A 25,246-nucleotide genomic window follows, 5' to 3' on the forward strand; every position below is an offset into this window, starting at 1 on the left:
TGCTTCGCTGGTCAAAGTTAATTTGAACTCCATGCGATCCAAAGATGTGAATTTGCTTCACCACCGGAAGCAAATGTTTTATTCAGTCCTTCACTTGCACTGAATGGAAGTCAACAGGAGGCGAACATTTGCTAATGTTAATTTCACTCATGTGAGATCGTACCCTGATAGATCACGGACCAAACACAAGTCAACCTTAGTCAATCATTCAACAGATAAGCTTTCAAAACCAATCCTGAACTGGTCCTCTTTCTCCGAGACAGGTATGTAAGATGTGTAGTTTATTTAAGAAATACATTGCCAGCTGTGTTTTTACATCAATATATGAATTTATGTTGGTGGCAAAAACAAAGCGAGCTAATGCTTTGACTAACATTAGTTGAATGTAGCTAATGTTAGCTGCACCAAAAAAAATACAAAAATAAAATAAGGAAAAACATAGCATTCAGAATAAGTAGCATCTTTCTTTCTTTCTGCACTAGCCAGATCAAGATCTTCATGACACGAGGTGGTGGTGCTCATGGAAAAAGCAGTCCTCACTCTGGGAAACACTACTACCTTTATCCACAGGGGCCACTAAAATCAACACAAAGTGAAAGTTCCTTGTAGTTTCTTTAGTGTGAGCAATTGTTGTCAAAGTCTTCCTACCCGAACACCTAATGGTTTTTGAGACAGCGTTCCCATCCAGCCGGAGCTGGTGGAAACGTCTGAAACAACCTGTATGCAGCCTCCTGCTTGTTTCCCAGGCCTGTGCTACATACCTGAGCTGATAGAAATCTCTGGGTGGCTCGATCGCTGTGTGGTTGACTGGCTTTTGGGCTGAAGAGCTGCAGAGATTTGTTTTTAGTGGAGCATAAGACTTCGCACCTTGAGGAAGGGGAGGGGAGGGAAGAAGACGGAGAAAAAAACAGAGACGAACATTATTTATAAAAAAAAAAAAATACTATCAGGCTTTTGTGTAAATGAGCAGCTGTGAAAACAACACTTCCTATTATTGCCCTAATTATATCCTTTCTCTGGGAATTTGCATATTTTATCTCCCTCCTCTTCATTATGGGGGACTATGCTTCCATTTTGATGTGGTTAAAAAAAAAACATAAAACAAACAAAGAAGGAGATGAAGGATGGGAAGGAAAGGGAGGGAGGGAGGCAAAGAAGGAGGGAGGGAGAGGGGAGCGCTGGCCGCTTCATATTGAGTATTTTCCAGTTGATTTTCTTGAAGGCTTCTCAGCAGCGTAGCTAAATAAGCAGCAGCATGCTAATGAATGGAGAACGAGTGTGATAATTTACCAGACAAAGAATGGGAGACTGTGAGAGATAGGAACCAAAAGGAAGGGGAAGCACAGTGTTGAAAATATTTTTGCAAATTATGTGTCATTAAACAATTATTTAAAACCTCTCTCCAGCCTATATGCCTGAAGGTTCTTTTTGTCAAGCCTACATTACTAATGCTTAGAGTAAATACTCCCTGTGTCGCAAATACGGTAATTTCACGCACTGTACACACAGTCAACCATGTGTTTCATGTTTTTGCATGCAGAAAAGGAGGGAGAGTGAGCGAGTGCTAAACTCAGAGGACAGTAAATGACAACAGAGAAGCGTAGACTCTGTCTGTCCTCTTTCTAAAAGGGCAATGTGACGAAGGCAGTAAACAGGCTGTGAACAGGCTGTGGGCTCTGAGATTATTTCTTTGTCACCAGCAGAGCCACCAGTGTTGCTGAGCACTGCTGTGGAGCAAATCCTCCTAGAGAGGACTGATTGGATTTTTGTTCCAGGGAGCCTTTTGTGTTAGCAGCATAGGGACTAGATAATAGAGGTTGATGCCACTCTGTCTCTGTGTTATGGCTGGTGGATTGGGTTTTTGGACTCTGTGTGTGTGTGTGTGTGTGTGTGTAGAGCCAGGACATAGTTTCTTTAAACAACCACTATATCACTGTTATTCACAACTTATTGCATCCTCTTTGCTTCAGAGCCTATAGAATGCTAAATATGGGAGCATTTGGGCGATCTGCTAACAATACGGATACCTGTAACCAACAGTGAGGCTTTACCGCTAATATGAATTGTTAATATGGTAACCTGTCACTCTGCTAAATTGTTCATGTGAAGATATTCTGTGCAGGTATGCGCACGTTTGCCGGGAGGTACTCGCTGCCGTGGTCAAGGTCATTATCGGCCTTTTCTCAATGTGCTTCAGTCTTCCTGTCAGATCTACATGTGGAGGATGTATAGCCAATGAGTGTGTATGCAGAGGGCTGTATGTATAAATAAAAATGTTATACATTATTGATTTCCATAGGGAAATTCTACTTTTAATTGCCCTGCTTTCACTGGGAGATCAGTCTGAGTTTTTCTCCAGGAAACTTGAACGCAGCAGCCACTTGAACCCAAGTCCTTAAAATTCAGGAAAATCTCCTACTCATTAAGCTACCCTACTGTCCTGTGTGTGTGTGTGTGTGTGTGTGTGTGTGTGTGTGTGTGTGTGTGTGTGTGTGTGTGACTTTGCACTGACCTCTATTGGAGACCAAGGAATGATACAGATTTTCACAGGCCAATCACAGTCAACACACCAGTTGAAGCCGACATTTAACAGAAATGTGCAGTGCTAATGTTTCCAGCAGTGCACATTTTAAAAGTGAAACTAAACAGTATTTTTTTGATTGAGAAATATTTGTGCAAAACAGAGTATACTACTCAGCTCAGGAGGATAAATATCGATTCACAGGTATTGACCAACAATATCGTCAAACCTCTGCAGACATTTAATTTATGGCACATTTAGAATTGCACCTGAAACCCCTGTGTACCTGTCTCTAAGTGGAGGCATCTCAGTGAAGTGTGGACTGTTGTCAGGCCGTGTGTCTCAGGTGGTGCAGCACCTGATTGCCAGATTTGTCTTGACTGTTTTCTCCTCCTCACAACTAAATGTGTCTCAGCAGTGACAGAGAGACAGAGTGTGTCTCCCCCCGTTGTCACATCGGCTGCCATCCTGCATGTGGATGGCAGAGGAGATGCCACAGATTTACCACAGATTTAAATAGGTTCGGGTCAGCGTTATTTTAGCTTAAACAGATGAAAATGTGTTTGCATTTTGTTCACTTGGAGTTTTTGCTCGCTAAGATGAAAAGCAGATTTAGACATGAATAAAAACATGAAATAGAAATAGAGGGTGCGAGGGGGAAAAAAGCGCCGTGGCATAAACAGATTTTATTGTACTTTGGAGACTCGCAGCTCTTTCAACAGAAATTAAAACAAGAGTAATAAAAGAGCAGCACATAATGGCAAAAGGAAAAATAAACGAACAAGACGACTGCTGGGTTTTGATGTGCTTTTTTAGACGCAGCAGCTGCACCAACACTTTGTATTAAGCTCTGAATCAATCTTAACCTCCTCCAAGTGTACAGTAAGCTGCGGGAACGATTCTGTGGAGGGTTTTGAGATCTGTGACCTTGCTTGTCCTTGACTGGTGTGTGTGTGTGTTTGCGTGGGTGGGGGTCTGTGTCTGGCTGGCTGGTGTTTAAGTAAAGGCTGCTAGTTGTCAAAGCACTTTGCCCCTCAACATGCCCCCCCAATCTGACCCACCTCCCCCCTCACCCCTCCACCACCACGGGTTCCCCCATCCCCTAGCGAGGAGCGAGCTGCTGGTTGGCCTTGGTTTTATCTGCTATTATCTGTCAGATGCTGTGTACCTGTGAGCCTGGCTGCCCCTCTGCATGACGGGCGGCTGCGGTCGCTCGTCCAATCTCAGTGGCTCCCTGCTGTCAGCTACAGCAGCAATGAGAAGTTCTATGGCTGCCTCCGTCTCTGTCTGACAGCCACCCTGGAGGAAAGAGTGAGAGAAGCAAAGGGAGGAGAAGGAAAAACGGGGGAGAAATACCATTAAGATGAGCTGTATTCCCACAGACCAAAGCCTGCCCACCAGCCATGTGCGGCAGCTCACCTGGCTGCCAGATAAGTGGAGATTAGAGGAGAGGAGACGGTGGAAAAGGTATTAGAGGCATAAAAAAAAAATTCTCTCTGAAACCCGGGGACAGCCTTGATACTTTTAGGATTTCTTGTGTCGTGTGTGACATTTGATGCCGACGCAGAAAGGGCACAGAGGCAGACAGTCCACGCTGCTCTTACACAAATGGGGCAATATTCGTTCTTTTATATATGTTTCTGCTTGTTTGTTCCCTGTCGTCTGTTGTTGTTCACCTTGCTGTAGCCACTGTATAAATTACAGTTTTGCGAGTTCCCTATCTAGTTAGCAGAGAATAACGGGCTAGTGACAGTGGTAAGATCAATACAGGGCCGCAGTTGGAGGTAGAGCGGCCCTAATGAACTGAATTGACTGGTGCTGAAATATGATCAGTATTTCTCTGGTGGTCATTATGTTCCTTATGAAGAAGATCAATGTCTCCTGGGTGGATCACTGAGTATACCCAGCATGATGGCAGGGCCAGCACTGATACCACTCTAAATACTTAATGAAGGATTTATTCACAATAAGCCAGTTTGCCTGTGTGTGTGTGTGTGTGTGTGTGTGTGTGTGTGTGTGTGTGTGTGCTTCATGTCCGTCTTTCTTCATTTCTTGCGTCTCTCTTTCAGTCAAAGGTCTGTTTTCAGGCCCCGCAGCATTAGTAACTGATATGCTTTTATGAGACTGTGCTGTTCATTTCATGGGCTATCACTTTTTAAATTGGTGAATGCCTTCTTCATGGTTGATTAGTAATTCATGCGGAGCTAATTAAGAGGCATAATAAGAGAAAGACTGGTGACGTGCCTCCAACCAAAATAGGAAAACGCTTTTACCCCGGACTGTAAACAGTCGTGATTGATCGCGGTGGCACATCGCCCATAAAAGACGTTTACGCTCCTCTGAATCCGTCATCTTGGAACCAGACACCCATATCTTCATTTTGCTCAGTGCTTTCCTGATCTTAGAGCATCTTTCCAGAAAGTTGTCTAAATGATCCCTCCGTCCCGGCTGTCTGATGCCTGGCATCGTCATTTTGCTGGGTCTGTTGTCTGTATGCCGCTGCTCAGGCTGGCGCTCGCCCCTGCCAACCATCATCACACACACACCTGTACCAGCATCTGTCCGTCCTGCAGATTGGCACAGGTGCTGCCTTTAGATTGACTGTCTACGTGCCGTTAAGTTAATGCACACCTCCGAGCGCCGCAGACATTTTTCACCTAAATTGCAAGACCTCATCTTGTTCTGCTTCTCTCACTATATTTGTCTGTCACACATATTTACACACACACACACACACACACACTGATCAGAAGCCCAAAGGGGTCGTTTACTTTATCTGTCCATCCATCTGTCCGTTTGTCAGTGGGAACTCTTTATGATTCCAGGCGCAACACTGCAATGATGACGTGTGTACCCGCAGTCTAATTCCATCATCAGCATCATTACTGCTATTATGCCGTGTCTCCCTTTAATACAGGCTAATGGATGACCAATAAAGATAGATGAGCCTGGCAGTGTGGAGCTAATAGGCAGGACATGATGTCTGGCTTCTGTCCTGACTCTAGTCTTTACCCGATCAACTGCCCCCATAGATAAAGCATAGCTAAAATATGATCCAGAGTTATTCCTTAAACATGAATCAATCGCTGTATCTTCTGCTCATTAGTGTGCCGATAGTTTGCAACGACTCAGGGTAGATTTTGTGTGCTTGAGTAACTATTTAAAAAAAAGAGCTGACTGGATTTATTAAATAAATATCAGCTCTGCTTTTAATTCTCATGGTGGTGTGAAGTCAACACACAACAGTGGGCACACAGCACTGATATTTAAAAGTGATATTTATTACCGCTTCGGACATGGAAAGGTCATTTTATACGTGACTGAAAGTGCAGCAGCCCCTCTCTAATTACATGTACTGTATATAGTTACATGTACTGTATATAGTCTGATATAAGGGTGTATGTGTGTGTTTGTTAGACAGCGAGAGCATTCCTGCTGTTACATGGTAAATGTTTTCTGTGAACAAGGCCTGAGACCCACCAAGGAGATTAAAATGAGAAGTCATGGCGTCATATCTTTGGGTACAATACATGGGCGGTAAAATCTGGTCTGCACTATAATAGAACATGGAGAGGACTCATTTGTTTCACTGTAGCATCTACAGCTATCATCCATTCAAGTGTACCCAAAAAGTTCTCTCAGGCCAAGTGGACCCATGGAGGCTACAAATGACACACCCACAGAGCACCTGAGCGGTCACCATCCCTTTATTTCTAACAGTGTCTGCTGTAACCCTCTGACATCGCAGCTCCAGTTACATGTGTCACACCCCATAGCTCCCATGGGGTGAGACAGTATGTCCCAGCTTTCATTTTATAGCCTTAGGACCCACTGTAATGTTTGGGTCAGAGGGATGTCAATCAAGCACAGACAGGATTTTAACTTTCTGTCCTACTTCCTGGTACATTACATTGACGGTGAATTACAAAAACAACCTGCATAAAATAGTCAATACGTCCAGTGAGATTGCTGGACAGCAGCAAACTGCAAAACTACTGAGTGGTGAAAAAAGGGCAGGTGATTAATAGGGAGCTTTACATCCCCTATTTAGTACATTCGAGCTGTTACTATCAGGCAGACGGTATCGGGTGCCATCCCTCCGAACCAACCAGGCTCACAGATCATTTGTGCCTACCATTGTTGCACTGTTTAACAAACTGTGAACGAAAAAACGGAACCTCTGTGTGTGTATGCAGCACCTTAAGATATGTAGAGTGCTTCAATGATATGTGGCGGACAGGTCTATAATAACGTTGAGGTGCGTTGTTGATGTTTTTTGTGCTGCTGTTGTTGCTAGTGTTTATATATTTTTGTTTATCCTCCTGAGACCTGAACTTGTGTTTGCTATGCATTTTTAATTCCTCCTAGCTATTTGGGATCAGTAGAGCCTGATAAGTATAAAAAACTAAACATTGTCAATGATAATAAAGTCCCAATGCCCTCAAACTAGGTGATAATAAAGTTCCAAAGTCCTTTAACAAGTTGAATATTCCCGATGTCTTCAAAAATGTCCTCAGATGAGTACTTCCTAATTGACAGGGTCTTAGCTTGTTGTTGTTGCTAGAATTAGTCAAATTTGTTGTCATATCAAATTACAAGCTTTATCAATGATAAATAAACAAGTTTCAACCACAAAATATGATCAGGTTTTGGACCTTGTCCACTTTTGTGTCGGGATCGGCTGCAGACAGACTTGGCAGAGATGGCTGCCATTTTGTTTTTACATGGATTAGTGTATGGTGGTCTTACTACCACTAGATGGCACAAAGAAGTGTCCACAAATGAGGACAACAGGTTTAAGTTAAGCAGAGTGAAGTAGAAAGTCCAGTAAACCCAAAATGTGATGTCCTCATGAGGACGCAGGGTCTCAGGAGGTTATTTATCTGATGAATGCTGTATAGTACATGATGAATTCTTGACTAATGTATGTATCTGTATGGACCATGGGCACTGTAAATATCTTTAGATATATAGATAAACAGTACACCATTTATCACTTGTGAGATAATCAAGAAAATATTATATAACAAGTGGCAAAGATGCAGCAGTGACCAATCAGCCTTGCAGTTCATATATAAAAGTGTACACTTTCTATATATTACACAAAACAGTGAGTTCATTCCAGCACTGTGACCTGGTTGAGCTGAACAAGAGAGCTCAGGAGTGCAGTGAAGCAACGTTGCATGAAATAATTACAGAGAGGGAAAGGGAGTACATGGGTTAAGTTGTGAGACTTTTGGTGCATGAAAATAGTTCTCACAGAGGCTGACGTGACGTACAGTACCTTATAAAGACTGGTTCAGAAATAAAAAGTACTTTAAGTAGAGCAACTGTGCAAACTAGCACAAATAGTAATTTGTATTAGCAATGGATTTACAGTCAGTTTTGTAAATTGTGCTATCATGAATTACATGATGATATAAGTGTATTTGTCTCTCTTTTTTCTCCACTTCGCTTTACATTAATGTACCTCAGTCATTATTCTTATTATTAACTGATGCGCTGCTGTTCTTATTGCTATTTCTCAACCTCATATGAGGGAGGGTGGGAGGGAGTGGGTGCGGATTCATTCTTGGAAAAGCTCGCGTCACTAAATAGTTTTGTGACTGCTCCTAAAATGCTAATAAAATATGTTTAGGAATTACATAATGACAATAGGGGTTGATTAAATGGAAATAGCAGACTGTGGTGAGTTTACAAGAAATGTATCACTTTATTAGGAGTTGTTCTGGAAAAAAAAAAGCAGGAAAATGTGTGTGTTTAGAGGGGTTTTCTTTGAAATTACACAATCACATTTAGAACTGTCTGTTAAAATAAAATTCCCATCTTTTGAGCACCCACTTAAACTCTTTTGGAGAAAGTTGTTTAAATTTAGATTAAACTTCGACATCATGCAAGACTTTTACATGGAGTGGAGTTCCCCTTTAATCACTGGCCACTTCAAAGACAGAACACTGCAGAAACTGAGCAGCCTTATGTTGACAAGCCCAGCCTTGAGGACAGGGGAGCCATTGAACAGAAGCTTAGATTAGCAGTAATCCTCTGTTCGACTTGTTGAGAAGCTGCTCAAATCTCTTATCCATCACTCTCGTTCCTGTTATAGTTTTTGGGGCCTCTGCCAAAATATCAGTGCATAGATGTATATGAAATAATCAAACCTTTCATTAAAAAATGCTACAAAATGAACTTCTTCTGACAACTTAGTACTTCTTCACTGAAAAGTTATGCAGCTAGTCTCAGATGTAACCACTCACTTGTATTAAAAACAGCCTAAAATCCTGCTCCAATAGCTGACATAAAATGACTGGCATTTTGTTCTGAGCGTTATTGTGATCGCTTTGTTTGTTTGTTTTTAAATTCTCTTGTATACATCTAACAGACTCTGAAACCGGTCATACAGCACAGTGAACAAACATCATGGGAGAGGTGGCATTTGAATCAGGCCTAATCATAAGTAACTAAATGTCTGAAACTATGAAACGAAATATCAGAGAAGAAAAAAAGCCTCCATATAGTTCTGCATCAGTTACTTTTCAATTACAGCAGCCGAAGCAGAACGAAATTGTTAGTGTCATTTATCGACTGTGGGGCTCTCCATTAGAGTAACAACTGAGAGAAATCCATCCTGTGTTTATAACCACCTAGCTGTCTTACAATAACAAAGAGTTCATTTCTGTCAGCTGGCCTTAAGTCTCCCTGTTGTGATACAAGGAGGAGATGAGAGGTGGAGCTGCACCAGGAAACACATGAAAGCACACTGACACCAATGAGATCTGACCAGGCAGGTAATCATCTTGGTGGCTTTTCTTACAGCAGCTCCCTGAAACAATTCCCTTAGAAGACAAAGTGAGAAGTAATGGGTGTCTAAATTCATGAGTAATGACCCAAGATGTGTGAAATGTCTTCCTTAATCACTTAAAACAATGCTTAGAATATTAAAAAATGGATAGTGGTATTTTTGGAAGTCTTGTTCTTTGAAGATTTTTTAAAATTTAAGAGAAATTAAAACGCTTTTTAATATTATAATGGCACTACAGGTGCAAGGGAGAATTGTGTTTAAAATTTTTATGATACAAATAAATCAAAATTGTTTTTAAACACTTAACTATCTGAACATCTCCTAACAGCAAAGTTAATGTCATGTCTATTACTTATGCCTTGATGATCTACCCTGGTGATGTGGACCAGGCAAGAGTAGCCGAGCGCAGACACCATCCCCAGCCCCCCCTATGTGTATATTTTTTTTAATACTTTGTGAGGAAAAACTGTCAACCATATCCAAAGTGCAGGACCAAAGAGAAGTAAATAATGTATGCTTTTGTTAGATTCTTTGAAGACGATATGTGCTACGCGTTACCCGTTTCAAATGTCGAAGATTTCAGACCTCTGCACAAAACAGATTTTGATAATCAGAAGGTGTATCTGGTTCACAGAACTGAAGAGAATGGCAGCGCAGGCCAGCCGTGCGAAGCACAGATCCTTGCCCTTGCAGGTAAGTTGCCCTCTTAACACATCAGCTTTTCTCTTTTTGATGCTGTTTTTCTCTGTCTCACCAAGTAACGTTGATGTGCGCGAAACGTGTCAAGGTGTCAAAGCAAGTCCTTTTGTCCGATGTGTCAGGACGTGATCAGCTGGAATCTGACACTGATAGCCACAACAACGTCCTCGGCTGTGGCTAGCTAGATAAGCTAGTTAGATATGCTAAGATAAGTTTGGTGGGTAGTCATACCTTGTCGTCAGTGCTTTATAGATTTTTACACTCTGTGTGTCGTTTTCCAAGAGTTAGCTCTCTTGTTTCGACAGAGTAGTGCTGCTTGTTTCGCTAAATACGTGGCATGCAACGTTAGCCAGTCACAACGGTTGTTTACAACATGGAGCTAACGCTTGCTAGCTTGATGTGTATTCGTTCCGCGTTAGCATGTTAGCGCTGACGCGCTAGTTAGCTGCGTGCAGACGCAGAGCTGTCACTACATGATAAACACATGTGACAGCTCGTGGTTGAACTGTTGTCAGTTTTATAGATGTTTGCAGATGTTGTCGAGACGCTAGCCCGAGAGCTTTGGTGGGTTGCGGTTAGCTTGTTAGCTGCTTATCTGTCGGTTTGTGCCACAGAGGGGATGCGGTGCTGCAGTCATCGCCGTGTCTCGGATATTATGGAGACAACGTATAACAGTCAGTCTGTCAGTAACATGTCAGCGTCATGGCTTTCTCATGACAGCGCATCGTGTCAGTGTGCTGAAGTGTGCAAGTGAAATAATTTGCTTAACGTTAGGTCCTGTCACAGTGATGTTTGCTCGCGGTCATTTTCTATGCTCGAGCTTTAACTAGCTACATCACTAATCCCCGAATCTGAGCTGTCTGGGATGCAAGACCGGTCCGATCCCTCTAACACCTTCACAGCGCCTGGTATGTTAAAGCGCCGTATAGACAGGACGATTTGTGTCGCAGCCCTCTGTGAAGCTTTTAATTCTGGGCTAAGAGTGCTAAAACTAGTTTGATCTAGCAGAATGGAAAGACAAAACGCCCTCTGCTCCAGTTGGACAAATGGATGAAATAATTCTGCAGGTACTTTTCACGTTTTATGACAATCCATCTAACTTTTTGGAAACTTTATGAGGTTCTCCCTGCTTGTATTTCTGCACTTCACAGATACAGTAGAGGAATTTGAAGACAGTATAATGCAAAAGAAGATGAAAATTCCCAAGATGTCCATCAAGAATTCAGGAAACTCTATTGAGAACAATTTTGGAGAGGAGAGGATGCCTCTCAGACATAAAAAGGTAGGCTCACCTAGAGTAGACAGTCCTTGTGTTATTTTGGAAGTATTTTCATTTAAATGGGCGGCACTGGATAATGGACTCATCCTCACAGAAGTGTGCTTGTAACATACAACCACACTGCCCCTTGATAATGCTGAAATGATGATTATTTTTGATAGCAGGGGTGAAATGAAATTTTGATATACTTAAATAGTATCCCACTGAAATTACTCACATAAACAATCTTGTGTCTGAGCACCCTAAATATTTTTGCACACTGAAAAAACTTATGTCAACAGTGTGTACGTGGGCGCAGTGTGACTGTATGTGTCAGGCCAATGCACACACAGCAGTACTCCTGTATTTAAATATATCTATTGATAATACAATGTCACATTTCCATAAACTTGGCTGACACCCAAAATCCCCCACGCTATTTTTACCATATGCTGGATTAACACAAATTCAGCACTCTGGACAGCTGCCCTTTCACAGACAAATCCTCTGAGCGGCTCATCAAAGAACTCAGTGACTCCTCTTCTCCCAGTTCCTGTTGAGATCCACACAGTCAAAACAAACTGTTTGCAGTCTGTCATGTTAGTTTTCGATTGATTTTCCTCTCTTATTTGCTTTCTAAGCTTGTCACATATCAAGAGCACATTGTCACTGGTGCAGCAAAAATATTCTGTAAAATATTCTTCAAACACCTGTTTTATTTTTATCCTGTTCATATACTCAAATTCAAGTTTAATCAAATTGGCCTATTTGTTCCCTAAATTGACAGTTGTTATTTTCTTCAGGCCCTGTCTCAGGACCACGGACGCCCCCTTTCCAACTCCTCCAAGAGCCTGGCAGCAGTAGTGGCTCGCCTGGAGAGAAATGCAGCCAGCTCCTGTATGGAGGGCGAGGAGGACCTGGACGAGGACCGGCTGGCCGAGGAGGGAGAGGATGCGGACGACGAAGACGAAGATGTGGAAGCGGAGCATCAGCAACATCATCACCAGCAGCAACAACAGCATTTGGAGGTAGACACAGATTGTGTGTCTGGGATAGCTGCGGCGGTGGTTCCTAGGGTCCTGTACGAGGAGCTGGTTCACAGCTACAGGCAACAGGAGGAGGAGATGAGGAGGCTGCAGCAGGAGCTGGAGAGAACCCGCAGGCAGCTGGTGCAGCAGGCCAAGAAGCTGAAGGAATATGGCAGCTTGCTGACAGAAGTCAAAGAACTGAGGGACTTCAACAGGAGGCTGCAAGACGTACTTCTCATGAGACTAGGCAGCGGTGAGACACCAGGAGGAGCATGCACACCAACACACAAACCACTGCTGTGTATGCCACAGAGTTTATTAGCCTTCAGTCATTTAAAGAAAACTTCTACTTAAGTCAAATTGATATTGAGAGTGAAGACCCACATAGTTGTAAGACGCCAATTCAGAGCTTTTTATTTTTAGAAAATCAGTCATAGACAGCCAGAATATTCCATTTTCAGTGTCAGGAGGAGAGGGAGGCATGTGTGTGTAGACATATTCTAACCCTAGAGTTTACTGTATGTCTACACAGTGCACTGATTATACCTCTCTGACCTGCCTTTTTTATGAACATCTAGGTGACAAATGACAAACATAACTGTTAAGTACATAGTAAGATGCAGCTAAAGGCCCTTGAATGGGTCTTTGGCACTATTTAGACCTTGTCTTTTCAGTCTAGACTCACATGAACACTTTGGGCTGCGGTTAAAAAGGGTCTTTCTACTGAAAGTAAGATACACAGATAAAGTTAAGAACAAGAACCTCAAGTTAGGGTGCTTTAGTTTGGCTTGCTTCTTCAGCTAATGGTGGACTAATGGTGAGAGTGACCATCCTAAAACCAAAGAGGGTTGTAGGTTTAGTCAAGCTTAATAACGTGTAGGCATTTCTTGATTTTAAAAACACTATCAGACATTGCAGTTTTTAAAGATACATATAGAGAAATTTCTCCCCTGTAGCAGTGTGAAGTAGATCAGGTTTGCTAATGCATATCAATTAGCCTGTAAATTATGTCAAGTTTATATTGTATAGCCCAGTTTTACATACACTATATCAGTATTCCCAGAACAGCAGTGTTTCCTGTGCAGGTTTCCAAGCTCCCCAAGAAGACTTAAGATAAAAGGATAAAAGAAGAAATCTTTGCAGAAGGAAATTTAAAGTCAGATTTACAACTGGGGCTTGAATGTAAGCAGTCAGTCTGGAAGTGGAGGTTATAAAAGAAAAAAAGAACAGATACATACACATAATACAACAATGAGATTATAATCCAGCAATAGGATTTTAATGAACCCAGTACAAAAGTAGTGAATCCAGTACAGGAAGTTGAACAAAAGGCACTACAAGTGTGATTAAAAGTGGTGTCAGTGCAGTGCGCAGCAGTGTGCAAACTCGAGCGATGCCAGATGCTGGTGTTGTTAACCTCAGCCCGCATGTAGATCGGGACAGAGGCGCCCAGCTACTGGCGGGACCATCTAATGGACAGGCTAAAGATTAGAGCACCCTGGGGTGCTGTCGGGCAGAGGATGGAGTGCACTGACCGATATTAAAACTCATCAGCTACATTGGAGCTTAACATGGCCAGCCACCAAGCCAGCTTAGTTACTGGGCTAAAATAACCGCCTGTCTCGAGGCACAAGGGAGTAAAGGGCCAAGGCGGGAAGCAAGCAGACAAGCAGGTGGGAACTGGTCCAGTTTTAAAGACCAGAAAAGTCATGGCGACATGCTACTAGATACTGTGGAGATTAAAGTTCAACTAGCTGTTTCCAACTAGCATGTAGGCAAGTGTTATCAGTGTCCTTTTGACTAGTACCTGATAAATGACCTCTGATGATACTGCGTCAATTTGAAGTGCTGACAGACGTCAATTTGTCACGTTTATCTCCGTAATGTTAAATGTTTGCTTTGTATCTACAGAGCCTATGCATGACAATGGCACTCAGACAATCAAGGCTGAAGTGGTTGAACCCATTGTTGAGCCCCAGGAGACATGCAGAGAAGAAGCCAACACCAGTTCCAGCTACTCACCCTCACCCAGAACAGTGTACACCTGCAACGATGGGAAGGTAAGTCTCACTGGACTGATGGACACTCTTTATTTCCTTACCTATCCCTGTTTCCATCTCGCTGGCACGTTAATACCACCTTTTCAACTGTCTTGTCTTGTCTGTTCACATGCCTATTTATCTGATACCAACCTTCCATGTGGTCTTTGTCACGTTCCCCGTCGAGTTGTCATCTTTTTTTGTGTGTATTTTGACATTTATTCTTGAAGGCAAAATCACTCATGTAGAGGTAAACAAAAGGGTAACCCTGGCACTGCCATTCAAAACACAGGACTGAAAGATGCCGTCACTTAACATCTGATTGACAGGCATTCAACAGTCCAACATACAACAAATTTTACGGTGTTTTCTGATGCTTTTAAAGGCTTGTTAGTAAAGCTCAGTCAGTCAGCAGTAAACCAGGCTTGTATTTTTAGCAGTGATCAGTTTAATCTCTGAATCAAACACATAAATTGCATATTTTTCTTTTATATGTCGACCTCTTGACTTATGTATATAAATATGCCTGTATTTATATGGTCAGATGTTACATTACAGAGAGAGATTTTCAGCTTTCCCTTAAAGGGTATCCCAAAAACCCCTCTCACCCTTCGCAAGCCCTGAATCCTTCAACTCCCTCTCCTGCATCCCTGGCTCTCTGCCTGGGGGTGATCGCGGGAAGTATCCTGATTTTGCAGGAAATGCTGTATTTCCTCTTAACACCCGTGGACCTGGGAACATGCCGTCATAGTTGATCAGTCCTTTCCCCCTGGCTGCCCTACCCTAGCAGGTAAACAAGGTTGAGAAGATTATTATTGTTCCTGCAAGCCCAGCCAGCATCATCAGTGTTTATTAGCCTGTTAGGGTTCTTTACTCCCCCCACCGCTGTAACTCAACCAGCGTCCTGTCTCTGATGACAGGGGGGGAATTGGTACTACAAGCTCTGGGGCCTGCAGCCACTTCAAGCGTGAAGAACACTTGCAAATTAGAACTCTCCTACATCAGGGACCCCATATTAATTATTTGCACGAGAGGAATTTAAAGTGACTGACAGGTTAGCCCTAGTGAGAGAGTGAGAGAGGAGGGGATAAAGGTGCAAAAGGAGGCGGAGAGATGGAGGGAGAGAGATAAACGAGAGCAATGGGGAGGGAGGATGAAAACAATCTTGTCTAACTTAAGGGCAGTAAAAAGCTTGTCTGCTGGCCGGGGGCCTAAAGCACATTAGCTGCACAGGGAAAAGCCTTTTGGATGCTCGCCTAAAGACTTTACAGTGATAAGAGAGTAGAGAAGGGAAAGTCACATATGCCCCTCGCTGCATTAGCTCACCTAGAAGACCAGGGCAGTCTGGCGAGGCTGGCAATCGGCTTGGAGTGTTTGGTGCAGGCTTATGCAACATGCAGGGGAAGTGTGTAGAGCGCTACAGGCTAAGTTCATATTGGAGGTAATCCAGGCTACAAGCAGCCAGTGGCCTGAGCTTATTTATGCATCCTAGTTGGTGAAAGTGGTGCTTCTTGGGATTTGTAATTTGGTCCAAGCGGGAGCTGGTTGAAATGTGTTCTCTCATGACAGGCTATGATCTGCCTTGTCCATTTAGATTTAGAGGGGTTTACACCCACACGGAGCATTGTGGATGGGTGACACTGGATTCAGATCCTGCAGCACCCAATACAAATGTACCAGGCAAGTGGGCGGTCAGCGTCATCATCATTGGATAAAATGTATTATTGAGTTTCCAGTCAGTCCTATGCTCCCAAGTATGGTACCAAATAGAGTTAAATCTCAGTTTAGTTCTTTTCTCTCCTTCGCCTGGTTGCTTCTTGCTCTCCCTCTTGTATAAATTTTGTTTAAACATCAATAAGATTTAATGAAATTGCCATCCCTACTTCAAATCGGATCTGTAAACAATAAAGTCTAACTATTGCTCTGAAGTCTGATGCTCCAGCATCTGTTGAAACAACATGAACCATCAGGGATCCATGTTTTCGTCCACTTTAATTTCTCAGTGTCTCAAAGTTTTTTTTGTTTATTTTGTTTTTAAGACATTTAGCAAAGCCATTTTTTTTTGTTCACAACTTCTAAAGGTTATGAAGCAGTTGGGTAACTGTTATAGCATTTGTTTATTTTGTTCAAAGTATTTATTTTCCCCGTGGATGATGCAGACAGATCTTCACTTGGTGGTACTGATTAGAAATCTTGCACGAGTGAGCGAGCGCGGAGTTGAAGACACTGTCCTGTAGAGCATTGTCTGCTTGAAAGTGTCAACGCGCCAGTCCTGTTGTTCTTAAACCGAACTGATAAAAGTCACAGTGCATTCGTTTTTCATTTTGTCTGGCGCTGTGCAGATGACAACACTTACAAGATATTTTTACCTACAGCAGACTGCACATGTTGAAATGTGGTTTAACACTTGTCCTCTCGGCAGGTACACCTCGGTGGAGGGATCTGGGTGGAGGAGGAGAAGTGGCACCAGCTGCAGCGGACCCAGGGAGACTCCAAGTTCACAAAGAACCTGGCTGTAATGATCTGGGGCACAGAAACCCTCAAGAACCGTAGTGTCACTGGAGTGGCCACCAAAAAGAAGAAAGATGCCCTGCCCAAACCTCCACTGTCGCCCAGCAAACTGAAAATCGTCAGAGGTAAGATAAACTCCCAAGTTTAAACCTATAAAATCAAAGCTGTGAAAGAGATGAATTCTTGTTCTGGTGGGTTTTTAGTAAGCTGAGACAAGTTGGAAAACATCAGGTACAGAAAAGTGAATTTCTTCTTTTCATACAGCCTTTGAATCATTTAATTATATTCATTAGATACCAGACAAAGATAAGATTAGTCGTTTTTAATTCGATGTAGTCTGACTGCTCACGCTCGCTCCTTCCCCAGAGTGTCTCTACGACAGAGTGTCTCAAGAGACAGCCGACAGTGCAGAGATTACGCAGAGATTGTCCAAAGTGAACAAATACATTTGTGAAAAGATAATGGACATCAACAAGTCCATCAAGAACGAGGAGCGGCGGGAGTCCAAGCTGCTCATCAGACAGACAGTCAAGATGGAAAACTTCACCTACGATGGCATGTAGTGATCAACTGTTGTCACGCCAGCGCCTTCTGCCCCCCCCCCCCCTCGTGGTCCGCAGGATATCGAGGGGACTTGATATGGGTGGTTGGAGGGATGTTTGTCACAATTTCAGGAGCAGTTGTTTTTCTTTGATACATCGGATTGGTTATTACGTGAAACGTTAAAACAAATCAACCCCTTTCCCAGCTCCCTAACCATCACCTTCCTCAGTGCCCAGTTTTCCCATTGGCTTTACCCACAGACAGCTTTACCCACCAGTGAGAGGTTGTGTGAACTAGTTTGATATGAGCTGGTATGAGTGTTTTTATAAGCTTTACAGTGGGTTTGGTACAGAGACATGATTTATTGTTGTGTGTGCATTTGTGTCAAAGGAGAGATTAGGTGTAATTGTTAAATTGATTTATTGTTCTGTGTCAGAACATAGCTTTGAGTCCTAAAACTTTTAAAAAGTATGAGGTTTTTTCCCTAGGTAAAGTCTTGTGATGCTACAAAGATGATGATGCTAGCTTGCGTTAGGTCTTAGACGTGTGAACGGCTGGATATTTTGGTGACTACCCGATAACTGCTGGGAACCTGAGTGTTTGCTGTTGGTACTTACTGCATAAAATGGGACATCAGGGTCTCAGATGCACAAGTCTTAATTGGTAACAGCCATATTTTGCAACAGAGGTTCTGTTGCGCCAAGAGATTAATCATAAGTGTGTGCGCCCCCTTAACTGTAGGTCAATGACAACACTTTGCTTTATTAAAGAGACGGCTTACAGAGGTTAAATGGGAAGTATGGCTCTAATGTAGAGTCTATAGAGTGCTATATTTGTTTTGTTTTTTATGTTGACCTTTTAGTTATGAGCGTTTGCCATCAGTGAGAAAGGTTTGGATGGGATGTTCCTGTGTTACTCTTAATCAAACATGTCACTTTAAGACAATTTGACTGTTTAATGAGTTGTAGTGGTACAGGCATGTTGATGCCTCGAAAGGCCTTAAATGGATTTGGCAATCACCAGGGGCTGGTACGCCCCTGGGTTTTCTAGTAAGCTGTGATTGTAAATGTATAGTAAGCTGAAGCGACGAAGCTTCACCTGCACTTTGCTGTGAGAATGTGAGAGGTGGCTAGGTACTATTTTCTGTGTGACTCACACCATTAAGTTGAGCTGAGCCGGGCTACTTGCTACCCCCCACCTCTTGTAGTTAAAAGATGCTGCGCTGCACGGGACAATGTGGGGAAGAAAAAAAACAGGGCACAGCTCTGCGCGGTTCAGGTCATCTTCATGTGGAAGCAGTGTTAGCTGTGGGTAAAGCTGTCTGAAACGCTATTGTGCTGTCTGAAGTCGTCTGGGCCTGCTGAATCCCATAATAACCCCCTCTTTTTTAAGCCACACCACTGGGGAACAAAGTAAGGTCGCTCCAGTGACAATTTCCTCTGAGCTATGCCATCAGAACTTTGAAAATGTCCTTTTTTTTCTTGTATGTTTTTTTTATGTTTTTTTCTTCTTCTCTCCAGTTGTTTTCTTGTTTTGATCCAAAATGGTTTGTGTGGCTGTCTGCAGGCTGGAACTAAACGCTGCAGATTGAAATCTCAACTGTGACCTAGCTGTGGCTAACTGTGAATCTGCTGCAGAGCTGCCCATCAAGCCTCTCTCCTCTTCATACTCTAGATTCTCGTTTGTCGGTTGGTTTATTTCCGTCTATCATTTTGTCTGTCTTGTTTTTTTTTTTTTGTTTTTTTGTTTTTTCAAAAGTTCAGATCAGCCTTTTGTTAAGCTACCTTTGGAGAAATTTTAGTGTACATAAAACATATCTTTTTATTTTTTCCACCAAACATGGGTATTTCAGTTTGTAGTCATGTTACAGTTTTAAAGGTTCTGGTTTATCTAATTGATGTTGTAATTCCACGTTACCTGACAATTTCTTGTGTTTCTTTTTACACTTTTTGTTTTTTTTTTCATATGAATTGTTGGCTTTAAGCTTGATGTTGTATCCAAATGTAGATTGTTAGAATCTACAAATGAGAAAAAAAATCTCCCTTTCCTGGCCAAAGTGATCTCTGTGGAACAAGAGAGACAAGGCTTCCCTTAACAGAGCCCATATATTAAGCTACAGTCAGAACATTTGATATTTAACAAGCCTCACGTAGAGTCTACCTTCTAATGATCTGCCACAGTAGGATGAGAATCTGTATCGTTAAACCATTGTGCTCAATTGAGATGCAGTAGTTAGATCAACACAAAACCATTTACATTGAACGCACTTTAAACTTCTGGGCAATTTCTTCAATCGTAAAGAAATGTATTTGTGGTATTTGTCCTTTTTTTAAAAATATCTATATAGATAAAGCCTAACAATCATTGTATTATCATGAAGCACCTTAGAACATTTTGGTTTATTGTTTTTTTTATGGCAAGAATGAGTTATGGGATACAATTTTTTTGTTTTGTCGGTCAGATGTGCCCCTGACATGCCAATGCTCCAAAACAAGCTTGATAGATTTAATACTTCCAGCTACTTCTTGGAAGAAAACTTCCAAGTATCTAACTCTTTTAAGATTTATTTGGGGTCTTTAGAAAACCAGAATTACACAATTCACACTGTTGAAACTGGATTGTTTAACTCCATCAGGGCCTCCTGAACAATAAATGGCTCACTTGGCAAAAGCCAAAAACTTCTCTTGGCTTTCAAGCCCAAAAACATGATTCATCAATCTAAAGATATTTACCTATGAAATGTGCAAGCTGACTGGAATATGTGCTTTAACTTAATGTGTGAAGATGCTGGTTATGCATAGATATGACTTGTATAGAAATAATTGTATTTTTTACAAATGAGTGGTAATTGTAAGCCAAAGTATTGAATGCTGAGATCAAGCTAAAGATGGGGGGGGGGGGGTGCTGAGGAATCACCAGGGTTTGCACAAAAGATGGCCCATGCCAAGGTAATAGAGCCTAGTGAATCTTAAGACACCAAAATGGTGGACATATTATTGAGTTTTTTTGTTCCTGAAAAATATCCCTTTTACCGTTTTTTTTTTTCCCGTGTACAAAGCAACGTGAGGTTTACGTGCGCTTGCATGTATTTAAAATACATGCGTTTTAAAAGAAAGAAAAAGATTTATGCTGTGCAAAGCAACCATGCTGAAATTCTGACACATTGTCGTGTGTTGTGTTTGTGTTTGTTTCTTTGTTGTTTGATGCCAAAAGGGGGTGTGGTTAATATAATGCTTTAAGATGGAGCATTACTAGAGCTATTATATCATCTGAAATGTTAACTTCTTTTCAAAAGGCTGGTTTTTCCTGGAGCGCGATTAAGCCTAATCCTTTAACTAAAACCATCTTTCATGGATGAAAGCTGTATGGAAGTACTGTATGTTTTTAACCCAGATTTGGCGTAATCTGCGATGGCAAGGCCAATCTCTATCAAATGTACCAAGTCACTTGCAGTTTGTAACAGTTTGGGTTTTAGCAGCGTATTAGTAACATACACCAGTACATAACCCGGCAGAGCCATTAATGGATGACATAGGCTAGTTTGGCTCTGCGATTCAATACCAGACCTTCCAGTACTCTCACTGTCACACTCAAGTAGCGATAGGGAGGAAATGTAACCTCGCTGGCTCTGTGATCCTCTTCCTGTGCCACCTCTAGTTCCTTACCCTCCTGACATTTATATGGACTGGATTTAAAAATGCACATGTATCGAGATAATGGCAAATCCTGTCCTTGCCGCTTGGTGTTTTGGCTTATGTTGTGAACACCTGTCAAAGCTTCAGGAGTGAGGGGAGCTTTAAGTTGCTTTTTGACAGTTTGATTGGGGGAAAAGCGATCAGTTCTGACTTCAGTGCGTGGAACGAGATAAATGGTTTCATCTAGCAGTTTTCACAACTATAAGTGTACACAAAACACATTTGAGCCTCAGATACAATGTCAAACTTATTTCAAATGAGAAAAAAATGGGAGGAACACATTGTTAGGCCTATATTTTTCTTAAGGTATCAGTAACTTTGTATACAATCCACAAACCGGTTCTACTTCATCTAACTTCACCGTCCTACCTCATTGTTACTCTGGTGTTTGTTTGTCAGTGACTGTAAACTATGTGTGTATATTAAAAAAAAATCTATAGGAAAGGTATACCTGGTTACTCTCAACATGTACAGCATATAAAACTTGTAAAACACCTCAGTACACAATATCATTCTTAGGAGAAATCAGTTTTATTACCTGCTTAAAGATGCTGCTGTAAAGGGGTGTCTGCGTGAGGGGTCGTCTCTGAATATATATCTTCGCTCTTTGCTATGTCGTGCAGTTGATCAGTGGTTGTGTTCTGTCTCTGTATTGCATTCTGAGATTTTTACTGGTTGACGGTGCTACCAGCAAACAGTTCAAAAACTGATCTGTCTATCGGACCTCAAATGGTGCTGTTTTTCTATGTTTTTAACCTCATACAGCTATGTTTTATTCAGGTGTGTCAACCGCCACTATCCCCTCAGCTAATCAAATTCTAAGCCAAAATATTTCGCGGAAAATGATAACCCTGCTATTACTGTATCAACTATATGCTATCCATCCAAATATTGTAGATAGTGATTATATCCTCAGCTGTGAGTTTCAGAAGTACCTCAGAACTTGCTGACTTTCAATGGATGCATCTGCTTCTAGCACCTGTTGTCTACCAATATTACATTGTTGCAGTGTATTTTCAAAAATATGCATTTTTACTGGTTAGATCAGGTTTCACTATACGTAGGACATGATTACTAGATCACACTCAGATGATCAATAACATTTAATGGAAACCACTGTTTACTGGTTGCATGCCAGATTGTCATAAAAGGAAATCTCAGTTGGACTGGGCAGTGTATGTCACAGTGGAAGAGGTCCTCAGCAAGACCATGTTCTGTTTGAGTCCATGTGTGTTACAGAAGCGGGATTCCATTGGTGGTTGTATTTATGGTGGAAGATTATATCCATTTGAGGTGATTTTGGCAGAGTACAAACAGGTTAAAAAATTCTGGAGGTCACGGAGAGTCTTTATGGTACGTTCATGAAGACTGTTCTGGGGAGTTTTAGTCTTCTCCAGTTGTATCTTTGTCCCGTACTGATATTTAAACAACTCAAATGTAATTTTCAGTGTTAGAAATAGAAATTTAGTGTAGTAATTTGACTTACCGTGAGTTAACTCATCACATGTACAGCACCATACACAGTCTGGACTTGGCTTCATTATACAAAAAGTGCTTTATATTATCTTTTACCTTTTCGCCGTGACACCAATGGAATCTTTTCTGCGCCAAAGTGTGTGTAGGGTGGTTTGCTTTACCTGTCAGTATGTAAATATTTGTTGTTTTTCTACTCTGACCATGTCTGTGAACATGTAATGTGCTGGGGAACTCTTCTCTACTGTGAGCAATGTGTGTTCAAATGCACAGCAGTCGGTTTCGCGGAAGCACTTAAGCCATTCGTTGGACTGTTTCATAATGGTTCAATTTTAAGCTTTGCTCTGGTCCAGGGAATTGACCCAGAGAGTTTTGTGTGTAATTGAATTCCTATGCAGGTGCTGAGTTGTAATCACCTGGTACCACATCACTGTTGGGTGGAGGGCCAACCAGGAAGAGAGATAACTGGAGAGAGTTCAAACCTTTGAATGTGTCTGCACAGCCTTGAGATTGAGTCAAAGGGGACAATGGCGACATGACAAATCCGTACTGAACTATTACTACATTTTCATACTCATGGAACTGAATTAAACTGAGCTATACAGGGCTGCTTAGGTATATACCTGTCTGTAGTTGTAACTGCATTGCAATGATCATTAGGGAAAGACAGGGTTATTACTGTATGGAGTTGGTATGATAATGTGAAAAGAATTTCAAGACTATTGCAGTTAACACTCCCTCACCCTACTTCAGCCTCCCAGAGGCAACCCTACATTTACAGAAAATGTTATAAGTATATGCGATAGAGAGTGTACATGTCTTTGCTAAACCGGCCACACCTCTGCTATGCGAGCAACTCTTTGACGCTTAGCATCCTGTTCTGTGTTTTCTCTTGCTGCATTCAGGAACACCTGTTTAATGTATAGATAAACAGAAATAAATCCAGACTTTTATTCTATCAGCACAAACCTCTTGTTGTCTTTTTTTGTCTTTCCTGCCTCGTGTTCTTTTCTCAAAGAATCAAACTATAAGATTTATGTCGGAAACTGAAAGCTTAAGTAAAAACCACGCTGAACTTTGCTATTTCATTTTAAATCACTCGTCAATGAGATAAATATAATCAGAACTGATGATATCTTTGTCTCCATCATATAATAATTGTGCTGTGTGTCAGAAAAGTTTTGAGAAATTGAAATTTGTATACCCACAGGATACAAACATCTGAATCACACAAATTATTCCATCCTTTTTAAAGGCATAGTCAGACATTTTGATAAATGTGCTTATTGTCTTTCATTCTTGGAGCTAGATGAGATGATCAAGACCATTTTCTCATCTATACTGTAAATATGGAGCATCAATCAATAATTCCAATCAATCAATCATTTAACTGTCACATGAAATTATAAGTCCAGTAAAATGTGATTCTTTCAGCTCGTTCAACTTGTGCACTATAATTTAGTATGTTTTACGTCTTCTTACATTGTTGTCTGCTGCTTTATAATTGTCCATGTTTCCGGATGGTTCTGGTAATCCATGGTATGTGGTTGTCGAATGATGTAACTGTAAAACACATCTCGACCTCAACAAGACGGTCATATGGTCGCTCCTCTTGAGCAAGGCCTCTGCATGTATGCAGCAGGACCAGAACAACAACTCACATTTTCACTGTCACACCAGTCCTTCACCATAAAGCATTCGGCTCCTCTCATTCTCTCACCAGATTCCTCTGCTAGTTCCTGATATCCTACTGGTAAGTGATGAAGCACAAAGATCGTCCAGTTCATTTCTAACATCAGTATAGTGGCTAGTGTTGTAGCATAAACTAGACTTAAAATAAGAGAGGCTAAGACATGGAGTTGCACATTTGAGGGTTTACTCATGAGAAAGCCAAAGAATTGGTACATCATGACAATTTGTAGTGTCTGAAAAAAAGCAGTATCAGTTGACTCACCTACAGCTTTTCAGTACACATTAAAAGGTGTTTCCTGTCACTTAAGCGACTGCTTTCCGGATATTCAGACACAACCAGCTCCAAGAGCAATTGCTTCTCCTCACATAGCTAACCCAATTTGACCAGAATCATTTAGCTGAAGTGCCTTGAGGATAGTTATGTAAGTCTATGTCAGGTCAGGTATACCATATATTCACAGAGTAAGAGTTTATGCCAGGTCATCTACACTATACAGTTCTAGCAGGAAGCTAGTTCAGCTGGTGCCCATTTTTCTCCATCTTTTCCTCATCATACTGATGTTTACATTTGAAAACCTCAGCAAGGCTAGCTAGCTGCTAGCTAGGAGCTAGATAGGTATAAGAGATTAAATTTAGCACAAACTTAGCTGACAGAGAGGCAACTGAAATCATCTGTGCCACGTCACATTCAGCCAGCAGCTGTTAGGTGGAGCCTAACCAGGCCCCCAGGAAGCGCTCTGAGCTTTGAAGACAATTTTCCTAGTCATGTGATGCTATATGGACCAAAACAACTTTTTCCCACAAACTTACGTGGCAAAAGAGATGTCTGTAAATCAGTTTATACATTATTACGTCTTAAAACCCCTGCGAAATGGCTCGTTTCACTGTGGGGATTTTAACCATTCAGTCTGATAACTATTGGAAAGTCTAAAGGGGCTGCACAACTGAATCATTTTATCCCCATTCAAGTTAGCTGCTATATGGGCAA

The 25,246-nt window shown here is 41.7% G+C and overlaps 2 protein-coding genes across 8 annotated transcripts in view; both read left to right on the forward strand.

Moving 5' to 3' along the window:
- agbl4 (AGBL carboxypeptidase 4) overlaps positions 1-25,246 on the forward strand; it is a 389,306-nt gene that overhangs the window by 277,836 nt on the left and 86,224 nt on the right. The gene's annotated exons all lie outside the window — the stretch shown is intronic.
- On the forward strand, positions 9,744-23,523 carry bend5 (BEN domain containing 5). Of its 7 annotated transcripts, none has more exons than XM_050054634.1 (7): positions 9,766-9,831; positions 9,955-10,013; positions 11,171-11,301; positions 12,081-12,558; positions 14,217-14,365; positions 16,767-16,980; positions 17,222-23,523. In XM_050054634.1, the coding sequence occupies exons 3-7, from the start codon at positions 11,200-11,202 to the stop codon at positions 17,416-17,418; spliced, it is 1,140 nt and encodes a 379-aa protein (XP_049910591.1). In that variant the 5' UTR covers positions 9,766-9,831; positions 9,955-10,013; positions 11,171-11,199; the 3' UTR covers positions 17,419-23,523. The 7 variants fall into 7 exon arrangements, with proteins under 7 accessions (XP_049910587.1, XP_049910589.1, XP_049910588.1 ...); XM_050054635.1 differs by having other exon boundaries at positions 9,779-9,822; XM_050054630.1 differs by having other exon boundaries at positions 9,744-10,013.

The sequence above is a fragment of the Epinephelus moara genome, chromosome 10, assembly GCF_006386435.1.
Source record: "Epinephelus moara isolate mb chromosome 10, YSFRI_EMoa_1.0, whole genome shotgun sequence".
Lineage (NCBI taxonomy): Eukaryota > Metazoa > Chordata > Actinopteri > Perciformes > Serranidae > Epinephelus > Epinephelus moara.